The sequence below is a fragment of the Penicillium nucicola genome (genome assembly GCF_028828085.1).
Source record: "Penicillium nucicola strain IBT 29836 chromosome Unknown utg000010l, whole genome shotgun sequence".
Taxonomy (NCBI): Eukaryota; Fungi; Ascomycota; class Eurotiomycetes; order Eurotiales; family Aspergillaceae; genus Penicillium; species Penicillium nucicola.
In genome coordinates this window covers 120,677-135,609 of record NW_026643134.1, presented here as the reverse complement: position 1 = coordinate 135,609, position 14,933 = coordinate 120,677, and the positions used below count along the sequence as shown (strand labels likewise).

Genomic DNA, 14,933 nt, shown 5'->3' with positions numbered 1-14,933 from the left:
TAAGATCTTCAAAGTGCAAAATTGCAACGACAATATTGCTACTAAATATGCTGGTGCAGTTCTTGAAAAGCACTGTTCAATGCTAATTGACAGGATAGGATTGCAGTATAGTCTTATGGGCAGTTTCTTTTGTCCTTTTTACTCAGCATAGGTATTCCCTAGTGTATTCTCCGTGTATTCCCCAGTGATAGCCCAGATGTGTTTATCAACATTCAAACAACACAGACGAAGTAAGTGGTGATGTTGACAGAGAACAAGTCAAAGTGATATGCCCCAAGGCGGTCACTCGCCCCCCCTCCGCACACAACCTTCCGATTCTGCCACTGGCCACGATCTTCCCCAGACATCAAACATCCCCATATCATTCAATACTTCAACATGTCGCACGCTCGCGTTGAGGAAGTCTCAGACTCGGATCCGGAGGAGATTGCCCCCGATTATGACAGCGACGAAGACCTCCCCGCCAATGCTATCATCTCGCCCGCAAACATCCCCAACCGGGCTCCAGCACCCCAACCGCAAGCTCAGCCCCAGATGCAAATGCCTCAAATGCAAGCTCCTGAGCCACAGCGCGAGATCCCTCGACACTTCTCATGCCTGTACCCCGTTTATTTTGACAAGACCCGGTCGCGCGCCGAGGGCCGCAAGGTGGGCGCCGAGCTTGCGGTGGAAAATCCTCTTGCTCGGGATATTGTCGATGCTGTGCAGATGCTTGGTTTGAATGCTGGCTTGGAGCCGGAGAAGTTGCATCCCAAGGATTGGGCGAACCCCGGCCGTGTGCGTGTGCAGGTCAAGAATGAAGATGGCAAGCTGGCCAACCCCAAGATCAAGAACAGTACGTGGCCAGATCATTGATACATGTTGGATATGTTTTCTGCGTGAGGAGAGATACTGACTTTGTTCGTCCAGAGCACCACCTTTACATTCTCGTTGCACAGTACCTCAAGGCCCACCCGACCAACGAGCAGTCCCCCTACCGGTTACGCATCCGTGGCCTGCCTATGCCCGAGAAGCTCCCTGCTGCCCCGGCTGCCCCGCGGGGTTGGAAGATTGGAAAGATCTTGCCGATTCACTCCCCCGCCTACAGCGGTGGTGGTGTCAGCGATAACCCTCTCAAGGACGCGATGGCGGAGATGCAGAACATGCAGGGAATGCCTGGTATGCCTTCTATGCCTGGAATGCCAGATCTGAGCATGCTCGGTCTGGGTGGTGGCGAGCCTGCAGGCCCAAGTGGTGCTGGCGGCGCCGAAAAGAAAAAGAAGGAAAAGAAGAAGGGCAAAGCGTGATTCGGCATTCTGTCCCTTTTCTGTCTTCCACTTGCATTGTACGGCGATGGGCGTTGCTTTCTTCTCTTTTATATCTTAAGCACCCAAGGATATTAATTCCTTGATACCACAGATCATGCGATCTGACCCTTGGGGTTCTACATGCTCCGCTGGTGTACATCAGACCCGTTCTTGTACAGTTATAAATGTATGCTCCAAGTTTGTTTTCTTTGTAAATCAAGGCAGCACATCAACACTAGGGCTTCCTATGTCACGAGATGTGCGTTGTCTGCCCAACCTCCCGTGATACGGGCTTTCCAACCGCAGACCAGTAGAATGCTATTGACTGCAAGGGGGTGTAGATTATATCTACCAACACGTCGCGTCCCTGTTATCACATTCACTTAACATCTTCTCAAGTGATCATGAGCCAACTACTGACTCCCAGACAAGCCGGCGAACTGTAAGATTTCTATCAATATCATCAGCACTGGTTAACCCTCGGTAGTCACAAAGCCATTATCGCATATTTATCATCCATCAACGTGAAAAGTGTGAATACATTACAAGATGAGCTCTTCATTGATGGAACTTTCGATGTTCCCACTCGGAAGAAGTATGAGGGACTCTTAGAGCGGAAATGGACATCAACAATGCGCTTAACTAGGCGGGTGCGACAACAATCCATATATTTGACCAACAATGCATACTGATGTGAATATAGCTACAAGAGCTGGAAGCCACAAATGCAAAGCTAGAGACTCAACTCCAGTCTGCTGTGACTGTCAGGTCTCATCAGGATTTTACCAACTGGTTGCCGGATGCTCAGCCAAGACATACACTCCAATCTCACCGAGAAGGTATTACATGCATGGCTTTCCACCCAGTGTATTCATCTCTAGCATCTGGATCTGAAGACTGTACTATCAAGATCTGGGACTGGGAGTGTGGTCAGCTGGAGCGGACGCTTAAGGGCCACAGGCGACCTGTCTTGGGACTAGACTATGGAGGCCCCAAAGATCACATGCGACTTGCATCTTGCTCGAGTGATCTCACTATCAAGTTATGGGATCCGAGCAATGATTATGCTAATGTTCGCACGCTGTGTGGCCATGACCATTCTGTTTCCGCTGTGCGGTTTTTGACAACAGATGGGAACTTGTTGGTTTCTGTTAGTCGGGATACGTCGATTCGCATTTGGGATACCTTGACTGGGTACTGCGTCAGGACGATAGACTCTCAGGGTGAGTGGATACGAGACATTGCAACGTCGTTGGATGGACGCTATGTTGTCTCCGCTGGCAATGATCGAGCGGCTACTATTTGGGAAATCTCATCTGGGGATGCCGTGGCACGATTATTGGGCCATGAGAACAAGATTGAGTGTTGTGTTGTTGCACCTACTGCAAGTCACGAGTATCTTGCTGCTCTGGAGCCGAGTAAACCGCAAGAAAGAGGGCTCTTTGTTGCAACTGGATCGAGGGACAGCACTATTAAATTGTGGAATGAGCGAGGACAGCTTATAAAAACACTGACAGGACATGATACTTGGATTCGAGGATTGGCCTTCCATCCTGGCGGAAAATATCTGATTAGCGTCAGTGATGATAGAACCATTCGATACTGGGATCTGTCTCAAGATGGGCGATTGACGAAGACGGTCAAAGGGGCTTCTTCGCACTTCTTGAGCTGTATTCGCTGGGGGCCTAGTTTGAAACAGTCCGGAGGAACTTCACATATCCTTGCCATTGGAAGTGCAGACTCTAGTGTGCGACTTTGGATGTAAAAAGGCTGGAAGTTTGAGATATGAAACTCCAGGAAGAGCGTCAATATGTATTTTTACCGAACGATGACACCGATATTCGTCAATCAGTGTTTCTGCGTACATGAAGTTCAGGCGATCTTCCATTTCTGTATTGCCAAAGACGGCTGAAGTCTTTGACTCGAAGTATCCCATCTCCGACCTTGGTTTGCGTTTGCTGGCTCAATGCCGTGAGGAAATCCTTGTCTCGGGCTATAGGTCGATACTTGACTCTTTGTGAAGAACTCAGATATGAGGTTATACCAGAGGCACATGGCTCGACCTCCAAGTCCATGAATTGGTTGGACTCAAGAACCTTTTTATCGGAACCCAGAGTGAACATGTTGTCTAGGTAATGCTGATTCAGTAGATGACCCGAGCTTGGTCGAACAAACAAGCGACCCAGGTATCGATTTGGAATATCCACAAAGTGAAGTACACCTCCCAGGGCCACAATATCAGCTGCGTTAGCGTAGTGCTCAATGTAGCCAATTGAATTTCCATGTTGATGCACTAGATCGGTCGCTGAGACAATGTCAGGGCTTGCCAGCTTCGCCCACCGGGGCGCGTTGAAATGATTCGCAGCAGACCCGAATGTGAATATCTCTAATTTGGAGAGAATATCGTGGGGTATTTCATCCAAAAGCCAATCCATGACGAGTCCGCCTTCGATGCCACCTTGACTGTGGAGGAGCAGGACCACCTTGTCACATTCTGGATCCAACAGCGCTTTTTTGACGCAGGCATAAGAGTCTCTGATATCACCGGTAGCATAAGAAAAGTCCCGTTGAATAAGGCATTCAATTAAATCAAAGACAATACCGGCGCTAGATTTCGTTAACATCTGCTCCTTCTCCCAAATCGAATCTCACTTACGTGCGGTTGTGGATGCCGATTACCCTTCGCCCGAAGGTGCTGGACAGCTGATCAACATTCATCTGAACCCATCGACTCCTGTATTGAAGTGAGCTAATGAGAATGGGAACGGACATAAAGATTGTCTTACCCAGCTGCAATCCCATTGATGTAAAACCAAGACTCGCGGTCATGACCCGGCCGTTCGGTCACAGGCACTTGGGAGATGAGAATTCGCCGAAATCCATTTAATCCAAACATAACAACCACGTAATTGAGCAGTAGAGCACTGGTTAAATAGACTAGAATCCAAAGAGCGGGTACCATAAAGATTACCATGACTGGCAGCGAAAACAGGAGCGCAACCTGGTAAGCCATCAGAAACATGTGTAGCACCACAATGAATGCATTGTTCAATGACGGATAGAACTCATCCCATGGCCCGGTGCGACTTAGATTCAGGGGCAGAAAGATTCCTGGTAGCGCCCAGATCTTATTGACGAAGAGGACCAAGTCGCTCCACAGTAGTTGCACCGGTGATGCGGTATACGGCAACGGTGTACCCTCTTCACCTGGACAAATCATCGTGAAACGTTGCCAGGGGACTGTGACACTGAAGAGAGACAGTGAGATGGTGAGATCATTCCAAGGCAGCCTAGTTGTCTGTCATGTGATTGCACTTTGGCATGTGACCGACCATTCTATACTTCGAGTATATCAACTCTCTTTTACTCCTGCATAGGTTGGCTTCTCTCCTTCTGTGAGGATATCTACACTTTTCACCCGAATAAGCATCTGGGGGCTGTGAGATACGCTTACTATAGGCCTAGATTCCAGCCATAGCTCGGTCCGCCGCTATGGTCTCGTCATCTTGGACAACAACAATAGCCCTTAGCATGTTTCTTTGTTCTCGGATATTTTTGTTCGCGCCATTTGCACCAGAAACTTCTACCTGTTGACTGTATAACAAAGAATGAATGTCTAAGAAAGTAAAGAGACCCATGTAAGAACTCATAGCTTTGTCCATATTAACTTGGACGATCAACACCAGAAAGAATACCCCTTGTTTCCTGAGATCCAAGAAATATCTGCATACTGCTAAACATATACCAGAGTAGAAAGGTGGAGATATAGGAACAACCTCTTTGTCGTAACTGAAATGGATAGATAAATAGCAGGCCCATGCCCGACACCTCTTTCTTCCTCGGGCAGAAATAACTAAGTTCTAATACAATTCAAGGTTTGCCAGCCAATTTAGATCAAAACAAATCAACCGAAAACTCAAGTCGAATGCCTATAATTCAGGTCCCAGACTATTTCATGGGTAAGGCCAATGCAACCCTTCCACCAATCCCTGAAGATGGAGTCAAAAAAGGTAAGGAACGCCATCAAAGCCACTCAGTTCGCGGTCATGGCCCCTCTGGAGATAGACACCCGAAGTATGTTACTGATCTGTCGAAAGACGAATTGAGAAAACTGATCGATATACTTCACATAGATACGACCAGGACGATGAAGTACGATGAATCCATCAAGAAGCAAATTGTTGAGCTGCCGAAGCGAATGCGCCGTGAACGGCTTGGGAGTTCGAATCAACATATGTGCAACCTGCACTATGGTGTTAATGCGGATGTTGTGTGCGACGTGATGGAACTGATCATAAGAGAGGTTGAATATCATACGCGTTGGTTCAAGATGTTCCCTCACTTGACCAAGCCACTTGATCAACTTATCTTGAGCAAGATGGGTGCCATTAGCGGCATGTGGATGAAGCGGCCTAACATGCCTATCAACCCTGATCTCTGGCCCTACCAAGAGAACAAATGCTATGCCTGCATGGTGGCTCGTGTGGCGAGTGATCAGAATGCATTGCGCAACCTGCGTGTGTCTTTGCTCTCTCGAACTCCAACCCGCAAGCATCACCAGCCGTGCAGACTTATGAAATTTGTGGATATGAGCATTGACCAATTCCCCAAGCATATTGATGAGCTATATGGCACATCTAGCCAGTTTGCATACATCTTGAAAGATACTCGCAAGAAGTGCATCAAGGCCTGGTACAACGATCCTGCCAACAAAGGCAAGAGAAACAGACGACACAGGCACGGATGTGGTCACACCAAGAGGCCGGGTAGCAAGTATGATCCAAGGAAGAACCGTGCACAAGCACCGCCAGAAATTGTATCGCGTCACCTTTCTCAGCAGTCCGAGTCAGGAGGACCGCCGTCATGGATTCTCCGGGCTGCATCAGTTCATGCAAAGCACAGCATGCACCGAGAAAGCTTGATCCGGGTAAATGATACCGGTTCTCCCCGTCGGAGGCAAGACTCTTTTGTTCCCAGGCAAGACTCACGCTCGCACCATGGCACTAAAAGCACAGAGGTGGACCATAATAGTTCTCGATCTCAAGGGCATAGCATCAAGGGACGTACGCATAGCAAGAGGGAGCACCGCCGAAATCGTGAGCCCTCCCCACCACCGAGCTCTGCCATTGGACCTCCCGATGAAGTAGATAAGCTCATTGATATGTATCGAAACATGGCAATGAATCCTTACGAAAGAAGGGCGGAGCCTATGGAAACAAAACGAGATGACCCTCAAGCTTTCAGTTCGGTTGAAGTGCCACTGACTCATCGCTACACCGCATCGGAGTATACTCCCTCCTTGTATTCTGTTGAAAGCGAGTGGATTGACGAGGAGGCTGTGGACTGGAACGCGCATGAAAGACATATGTCAAAGGCCCAGTCAGAGGCAATGACGGTTTGGTCCATGATATACGACGAGGCGAATGGGAGATGATTTTGGGTACTCTTAGTATTTCTTTTCTTTTGCATCTATCACGATCATTCAGGTGGAGGAATTTGTCGTTCTTCGTTCTTTTAGCTCTCTATGCAAGTTAGTTCTTATCTTTTCCTCTTCCTCACTTCTGCCAAGACTGCTGCAGGCTGATTGATCTCACACAACAACCCAAAAAAAAATTGTAGATGGCAAATGAATAAACATTATTGACAGTAGCTCATAAAGCAAACCATGTACAAAGCATTGACTGGCACATTCTGAAGTATTAATACATTAGGATCCAGCGCCCGTTATACAAAAAATGACATAAAGCCCCATAGTCTGGCGGAGACGACCAGCAGCTCCAGGAACGGAATCGGGGATGCATAAAAAATTGACATGAGCTTCATTTCAGGACGGCTTTAGTTGTGGAGAACACTTCCGGGGACTCCGTGGCTTGGGCCCTTGAGACTGTCGACAGTCTTCCGACGCAGACGAGTGCGAGTCGCGGGTCCCTCCAGCGAGACTATCACGCGCTCGTGTTCGCGCTCCTCTGTGACCGTTACGGTAGGAGTTTTTTCAGTTGCCTGGGCAGTATCAAAGTCCACTTGCTTCTGGGCATTCTCACGCGCTCTCTCATAGCGCTGCTTGACATCGCCAGTCCACTGGGTGCCAAGAAGGCGGTCCCAGAAGATGAAAAAAGGCTGAGAGAAGTTGGTCTTGATACCCCAGCTTTGGTGGTGAATGTCATGGTAGGCGGCATTGTTGGAGGTGAAGTGTTGCAATGGATCCCAGGGGAATTCATAACCACAGTGATCATCAACAGTCTTGATAGTTGACATTGTGAAGAACCACATGGCCTGGCGGGTGTTCATGCCGGAAATCAAGAATCCGATTCCAGTACCAGCAGTGTCCAGGAGAAATCCTTCAACTGGATGATTGTAGAGAGCGCCAAAGGCATATGGAACATAGAGGCGGTGATGACGGGAGTGAAAGGTCACTGCAGCGGTTAGATTAAGGATAAATAATGTTTTTTTTTGGGGGAGGCATTGAACTCACCATACAACCACCGGTTCAAGTGCATTGCGCGGTGGAGGAAATACTGCCAAGTATCCACAATAGAGATAGCGAGCATAAATTGCAGAGTTGGGACGAAGTACCAATAGACGAAGCTGGCAACTGTAAGTTCCCAACCCATGAAAGCGGGGACGAGAACTTCAGCGCCGTTCTCGAGAATTTGCGATTGTGTCACACCCGGATAAATGCCACCGGCCAAAGCTCCGGCAAGGATCGTATGGCCGCTCTGGGACATGGACTTGGAGAGACCAACCGCATCCACCCCAACTAGAGTCAACAATGATGGGATGGCCTTCTGGATAATCCGCAATCGCTGCGCCCACACGGCCACATCGTACTCCTCCCGTCCAACGGTTTCCTCTGCATCAAAATATACGAACGCCAGACCGGCCACAGTCTGGATTATTTGCTGCAACACGACATCGCGGACAACTTCCCAGCGGGTCACGCGATTCCGCTTCAGGACCTCTGCGGGGGTGTGGAGTCGGTATTCAACAAAGTAATCATTAACATCCAGATAGTGATAAACCATGGATAGGGCCCAGTAGGCGACGATGGGCAAAAGGAGCGCAAGAACGTTATCGGGAATGGGATCAAGTAGGTTCTCTCGCGGTTTGAGTGTATAGGTCGGCAAAGGAGGGAGGTCGAACGCGACAGAAGCGTTTACAGCCATGCTGGCAGGGTGTGCCATAGGGCTACTGAAGTCGAGATCGAAGTCGAGTGAGGCAGATGAAGAATGTACGAGGTGGAGTCAAAGAAAGCAAAGAGAGTGGATGTCAGCAGCTTCCGCGGAAGTCCGGGGGGCTGACGGGAGCAGCAAGCGCGACGCAAAGATCCTCAATACGAGGATGAAGGAGACCAGCTGTATAAGTGTAAGACAATAAGAATAAAGGAAAGACAAGGAAAAGGCAAGTGATAAAGATAAAAGAATCGTGAGATCGATCAGGAGACGGAAACGGGGTGGCGCCAGTCGGAAACGGACAAGGGTAACCGTACCGGACGGTTATCGAAGAATCTCAAGTTGGAGAGGGGAAATAATACGGTATGGTATGGTTATTGATTGATTGCTGACTCAGATCTATAGTTCTCCCGGGGGTCCGCAGATTGTCGACGGTCGAAATTGCCCAATATTCCATGGAAAAAACACCTGAGAACCAAGAGAACAAGAGACAGAATGAAATTGAGCCTAATACTCTCCCTTTCTCTCTCTCTTTAATCTTCGGCCAAGCACGAAAACCCCGAAACAGTAATCAGGCGCTAAGGCGGTGGCCAGACCCCAATTGGGACAGAAGCAAACAAGCCAAATTCCCCCACTCCGCCACTAAAAAAAACTTCTTCCCCTCCTTTATTTTCCTTTCTTCTTTTCTCAGCGCCCATTTCTTTTCACTATCTAATTCTTTTTTTTTGAGACGTCTCTTTTACCGCCAAAATGCTTATCTACAAGGTATGATCATTTGCAAACATACTCTGGGTCGATTTTATCTAACAATGCCTACAGGACATTGTCTCCGGTGACGAGCTCATCTCCGATACCTTCAACCTTGTTCCCTGCGCGGACTGCGATATCCTGTGGGAGGCTGACTGCCGCAAGTACTTGAAGAAGAAGAACGAGGACTTCGCTCTTGAGGGTGCCAACCCCTCCGCTGAGGATGCCGAGGAGGAGGGTGGTGAGGGTGAGGCCGTCATGGTCCACGACATTGAGGACCAGTTCCGTCTCGTCTGGCTCAAGCCCGAGGACGGCCTCAAGCCTTCCAAGGAGAACTACAAGTCTTACCTCAAGGGTATGTGAACTTTTTGTTCCACCACACATGCAAATGGCTAATGTACCCCCCTTTTACAGGTTACATCAAGAAGCTCAACAAGCGTGTCGCTGAGACCAAGTCCGCTGAGGAGCTCAAGGCCTGGCAGGAGAAGGTCAAGGTTGCCATGAAGAAGGTCACCGCCAACTACGACAACTACGATCTCCTCATGGGTGAGTCCATGAACGGTGACGCCATGTACGTCCTCATCGACTTCCGTGAGGATGGTGTCACCCCCTTCGCTACCGTCTGGGCCGATGGTCTCAAGGAGGAGAAGGTCTAGATAGTTGTGGATCTAATGCAGGCGGCAATAAAAAGAAATGCATCTCACGAACAAATACCCTGCAGGGAAGAGTGAGACTTCCAGACCAGACGCAAAGCCATTACATACCCATCGTGGGTCTGTGTCTGCTCTTTAATGCTCTCATGTTCTTTATTATCCTGATTGAGTGATCCATTGGGTCAAGAGTTACGCCTCATGAATTCATCATCTACTTACGTTCTCATTTTGGAACTTTTCTGTGCACATATTGTAACTTTATATATCTAATCCTCGCCATTTGGGCTCTTAGAGTGGGGATAGCCTGCCAATCCCAAAGTGGCCAAGTGGAACCCAACAGGCGCATGGACCAGAGAGTCACCCACGTGTATAGTACAGTATGGTTGTATATCACGATCATCATACTGCATCTGTCTTATGAATGTGCGATGCATACATGGTTGAAAAATGCTACCAGGACCTGCATATCTTGACCTTGAGAAATGAATTGAACTTATGTCGTAACACTATAAACATGCCAATATAACTTCGGGGTGCAAAGAGCCCTGTTATTCATATCCCGACCAACCATTTGAATTCTCCGTACTGCCAGAGCTATTGCCATTCCAGGATGAGGGGAAGTTCATATCATCCGACGAGGCCACAGCAGGTGGCAGACCATTATGATAGATATCGGCCATATTCCCGCTGGAAGCATTGTGGTCATTTAAAGCGTTCCCCAGATTGGCAAAGTCAAGTCCCGCAACGGGGTCTAGTTCCATGAGGTCATCTGCTACAGGGAGATGCTGTCCGAATACTGCGTCCCATTGATCCCAGTCGAAGTTGATGTTGGGGTCGACCATGGAAGGCAGGGTAGAATCATCTATGGGTATGGTGTTAAGGGATGGTTCCATGAAAGGTATAGCAGGTGAAGGGGCGAGATTTGAAAGTGGCCGTTGGCCTTGTTGTAGGATGGTAGTCGAAGCGGAAGGCGGTTGTGCCTGACTCAGAGAAGATAGGCCTTGGTATGAAGCCAGCTCCAGCGAGGATAAAGAATTATATGGATCAGTGCCAGGAGGTAGCATCGGGCTGGAGGTAGAGTTTGGATTATTTTGTGAAGGTGTGTTGAAGGAAGGCAAGGGTTGTTCCTGGGGTTTCTGTGAATACCGCAAGGGGCTGGGCCGGGGAGAAGTTGAGGCGATGCTCGATAAATTGTGCGAGCGAGTGATGTTGTAGAATGTCTTGTTAAAATCATTGACATTGGGATCATGTGGTGGGACCCGGGAAGCCGTGACTGACGCCTCTGGGGAACCAGAATGGGATTTGTAGAGTGAGTCATTAAAATCAGCTGGCGTGGAGACACCGGCTTGAATTTGATCCTGCTCAGTCCAGAGCATTGAAGGATTGAGACCTGCCTTTTGCCAGGCCTTTTGACGAAGCCGGCGGATCATGTCCCAAGCCTCACGACCTCCATCCTTCAAGGGTCTTTGAGTTGACACACCATCCTCGCCACCGACGACTCCTCCATCTGGACCAGATAGAGCAAGTATTCGATCGATGAAGGCGCGTGATCTAGATGCCTCAGGGCTATGGGGTCGTTCGTACAAATCAATAAGCATGATCCTATAAATCGTCAGCATGATGAGCGACATAGCGGCAAGAGATTAATCATACATAGTGGCATGCATCGGTTGATGGTTGCTTTGCATATATTAGCGCAAGTATTGGCTGGGATCACGATGAGGAGAACTTACCCAGGCCAGCTCCACTGGAAGGGCTGGAAATCAGGATCAGTTGCGAGTTGAATGAACTTTCTCATGAACCCATGGCAATGCCGAAGTGCACTGTAACAGTCAGAAAGTCGGAATTCAAGCCATCCGAAGCGACATCTCAACGAACCTTTGACGTGCAGCAGGCCAAATGCGGCTGCGAGCGTTCTTGAGAAAAGGTTGATAGGCAACACAAAATGCCTGGAGTAGATTAGCAAGATTAATCAACAAGAACAACACTAAAGGGTTCTAGTAGACTTACTTTGTCAATATATAAAGACAAAATAATTTTAGCCCACTTATGGAAACAAACGAGCACCGGAGAGTGGTACTGTTCTGGGCATCCTGTCGGTCCCTCTCCTGGAAGTTCTGTATCAGAGGAGCGGCCATCCACAGGGGACTTGGACATGGATAGAGCCCGACCAGAGGTTGAAGAATGATCAAGATCTTTGCCCTCTGGAATTCGCTGTATTATCGAGTTCAGCTTCAGTTGTAATCCTAATAATACAGATCGAAGTTCTTCCATGTCCTGTCTGAGAAGAGGCTTGGTTCCAAGCTGGATCTTAAGTATGCGCCGCACAGCACCTGAAAAATTGATTAACTGCTGTACGTCTGAAAAAGAAACAAAACTCACGAGCCATAGCGTATTTCCCCCTTGCGGTAAGGTAATACACATTAACCATAGATGGCCCACCACAAAGGTTGGGATCGTCCGGATTGTCAGGTTGCCGTCCATGAGATGCGACTGATATCTCATACTGCTCAGCTGCTGGCGTGCCCAACAGTGTGTCTTTGATTTCGCTTGTCTCGCATACGTCCCAGTAGTTTTCATCACTGACAAGGGGAGGCAAACCACTTGACATGGCAACAACCCCATCCATGTGCATGATATGCCACCATAACCGGCGACGGTATTCTGCCTCAGACGGTTCGATGCCGAACTTGGCGGGATCTCTATGTAAACCCATTGTCTGTGCCACCCTCATCGCCAGACTGACAAACAGACTGCTCGTCAAAGGCTCCTCTTCCTTTGATACAATGGTTTGTACAATGAGATAGGCAGCAAGCCCTTGCAGAGACGGACTGCGCGGAAATGATATTTTTGTCAACCAGCGCGTCACCTCTTCACTGTACATAGTTGAAAGCGCAGAACGGGAAGACACGTTGAATTCGGCCTTGATTGCCCGAATTGAAATAGTGACTGAGCCACCATACCAGATTGCATACAACAGTGGTATGAATGATGGACTGGGGCAGGGGTCACCTGAATAGCTGCTGTAGTCGTACCAGTCCCAGAAGGAGCTATAGAGCTTTAAAATTGTAGGAGGATGAAGAACCGGACTGATGGCATGTATGCCGGACATGAATCCTTTGTATAAAATGTGACTTTGTCGTTTGGTTGGAATCCGATCCAGCATTTCTGGCTCCACTGCCTTCTCATTCGTTGAAGGTGAATCACCAGAAGGAAATATTATAGATTGTTGGAACAGCCGGGAGCGCGGGGTCATTGAAGATGTTGAGCTATCTAGTGACTCCCTCCATGACTGCCGAGAATCGGTAGCTGGGTCTGGCGTTTGTGTGTTCCTTTCTGGAGCTGGCTGATCATGCGAGCGATTTTGATCTCGTAGCAATTGATTAAGCTCATTGATCTGTGAAATATTTAGACAAGAAAGACATCCAATACATGGAAGTAGCTCATGACATACCTCGTCCGAAATGTAGGCCCAATACGTGGTGCCAACATATCTGTCTTTAATCAGGAGATGGTAATTGTTTCAGATTGAAGCTCACTCACCTAGATCTTCCACCATCTTCTAGGCTTAGATGGCCCAAGTTTAGACTACCAACCGGGTCGACTAAATCAGTAGCTCGGCCCGACGGTATCGGAAACTCGTCACCACTCGACTCGGCCGCAATGCGCCGCGGACTGGCAGGTTGCGATAATGTCACATTTCCATTTGAGGGACCCAGTCGCGACTCATGTAACGGCTTAGTTTCTCCCTTGGTTTCAGGAATCGTCTCATTCTCGGCAACAGCTTCCAGGGCTTGGTTTGTTCCGCCAAGGCGCTCAATCATCGACATGAGTTTGTCCAATCGTGACTCAATTGCGCGGGGGTCAGATTTGTCGCTCTTTGATGCCTCGGCCTGCCTCAAGTCCCCATAGATCGATTGCAGCTCACCCACTCCCTCCTCCAATGTCTGCGCATTCTCTCTCCTCCGCTTGACTCCGTGTGCATGCTGAGAGGTGTCACGCGCATCTTCATTCTTTTGCGCTGAAGCATCGTATATGCACTCGGTATTATTCTTCACACAGTTGCCACATATCGGATGTACCTAATAAGGGAGAGCAATTAGCTATACTGCATCTTAGTTTATGGTAAAATCGCAGACTTGCTTTGTCACACTTGACCTTGCGACGACGGCATGTCCTGCAGCTGTAACTCGCACGGTTCCGAGTGATTTGGCGACTTAACCGTAGCCGTGATTCAGGAGGGCTAGAGCCCGACAGGGGGAAAGACAAGGGGTTCATAATCCCCCGGGCATTTGGTTGTGAACGACATGTGGGGAGTGCCGATCTAATCAGTGACCCTCGGGATCAGTGATGCCACTGGATTAGTCAGCACCCAATCACATGGAGGCAAAATCATATCCTCTAAGTTGAGCCCTAAAGCGCGTGGAATGGGTGGTTGACGAGGTTTATCAGGGTCATTGAAGCCTGTAATGTTTCATAAGATCCTCATGGGAGCCTTCAGCATCTAACAGCATATCCACAAAAGTATTTCTAGCATTACAGAATATCTGAGTGAGTGCATCAGAAACGGTGGTTAGTCAATATATAACGCGATATAAATTCACTTAAAGCAGATGGCCAAATATTGGATTCTAATACTAGTTCTTACTTGCCGTTTCTATGCATGACGATGGGAAGTCATCACAAAAGTCCTCCACCCCTGCAGCTTGAAAAAGCAACGAATAGTAAGACTTCATGGCCAAATTCTTCGGGCAAAAATATATCGCAATGCCGGTTTCAATCGGAGTTGCTTCGGCGAAAAGCCGTCAACCCCGCCTGCAGATCAATTGTCTTTTTACCCGGGACCAGGTCAACGTTGTCGTATGTCGAACATCTTCGTACTATGCAACGTGCGGGGAAACTTCGACGCTATGGACTGTGAGATATTTATCAAAGGCCAAGTTGAAGTGAAATACACTTAATCAAATAATGCGATATGCCCTCTGACCGTCAGAATGTTCAAATTTACACTTTCAGCACTATTCGTGTGTATATCCATCACGAAAGCGGTGATATTTAAGCCACAGAATGAATATAAG

General features: G+C 48.4%; 7 protein-coding genes across 7 annotated transcripts; 4 read left to right on the top strand and 3 right to left on the bottom strand.

Annotated features, from left to right (window-relative positions):
* Nucleotides 1–378: 378 nt before the first annotated feature.
* On the top strand, nt 379–1,286 carry N7511_008579 (RNA-binding signal recognition particle subunit SEC65; the record flags this gene model as incomplete). Its single annotated transcript, XM_057130956.1, has 2 exons — nt 379–835; nt 910–1,286. The coding sequence occupies 2 exons, from the start codon at nt 379–381 to the stop codon at nt 1,284–1,286; spliced, it is 834 nt and encodes a 277-aa protein (XP_056978944.1).
* Nucleotides 1,287–1,690: 404 nt separating this feature from the next.
* Nucleotides 1,691–3,051, top strand: N7511_008578 (WD40 repeat domain-containing protein; the record flags this gene model as incomplete). The annotated part of the gene is made up of 3 exons (XM_057130955.1): nt 1,691–1,728; nt 1,774–1,936; nt 1,990–3,051. The coding sequence occupies 3 exons, from the start codon at nt 1,691–1,693 to the stop codon at nt 3,049–3,051; spliced, it is 1,263 nt and encodes a 420-aa protein (XP_056978943.1).
* A 79-nt stretch (nt 3,052–3,130) lies between these two features.
* On the bottom strand, nt 3,131–4,506 carry N7511_008577 (uncharacterized protein; the record flags this gene model as incomplete). Its single annotated transcript, XM_057130954.1, has 3 exons — nt 3,131–3,893; nt 3,943–4,020; nt 4,073–4,506. 3 exons carry the CDS (start codon nt 4,504–4,506, stop codon nt 3,131–3,133), a joined length of 1,275 nt encoding a protein of 424 aa, XP_056978942.1.
* Nucleotides 4,507–5,433: 927 nt separating this feature from the next.
* N7511_008576 (uncharacterized protein) lies at nt 5,434–6,720 on the top strand (the record flags this gene model as incomplete). The annotated part of the gene is made up of 1 exon (XM_057130953.1): nt 5,434–6,720. One exon carries the CDS (start codon nt 5,434–5,436, stop codon nt 6,718–6,720), a length of 1,287 nt encoding a protein of 428 aa, XP_056978941.1.
* Nucleotides 6,721–7,121: 401 nt separating this feature from the next.
* sur2 (sphingosine hydroxylase) lies at nt 7,122–8,449 on the bottom strand (the record flags this gene model as incomplete). Its single annotated transcript, XM_057130952.1, has 2 exons — nt 7,122–7,699; nt 7,759–8,449. 2 exons carry the CDS (start codon nt 8,447–8,449, stop codon nt 7,122–7,124), a joined length of 1,269 nt encoding a protein of 422 aa, XP_056978940.1.
* A 756-nt stretch (nt 8,450–9,205) lies between these two features.
* On the top strand, nt 9,206–9,858 carry N7511_008574 (translationally-controlled tumor protein; the record flags this gene model as incomplete). The annotated part of the gene is made up of 3 exons (XM_057130951.1): nt 9,206–9,220; nt 9,275–9,557; nt 9,617–9,858. 3 exons carry the CDS (start codon nt 9,206–9,208, stop codon nt 9,856–9,858), a joined length of 540 nt encoding a protein of 179 aa, XP_056978939.1.
* A 545-nt stretch (nt 9,859–10,403) lies between these two features.
* Nucleotides 10,404–14,133, bottom strand: N7511_008573 (putative C6 transcription factor; the record flags this gene model as incomplete). The annotated part of the gene is made up of 8 exons (XM_057130950.1): nt 10,404–11,457; nt 11,589–11,678; nt 11,734–11,804; nt 11,866–12,188; nt 12,238–13,252; nt 13,310–13,349; nt 13,399–13,937; nt 14,014–14,133. 8 exons carry the CDS (start codon nt 14,131–14,133, stop codon nt 10,404–10,406), a joined length of 3,252 nt encoding a protein of 1,083 aa, XP_056978938.1.
* Between the last annotated feature and the right edge of the window lie 800 nt (nt 14,134–14,933).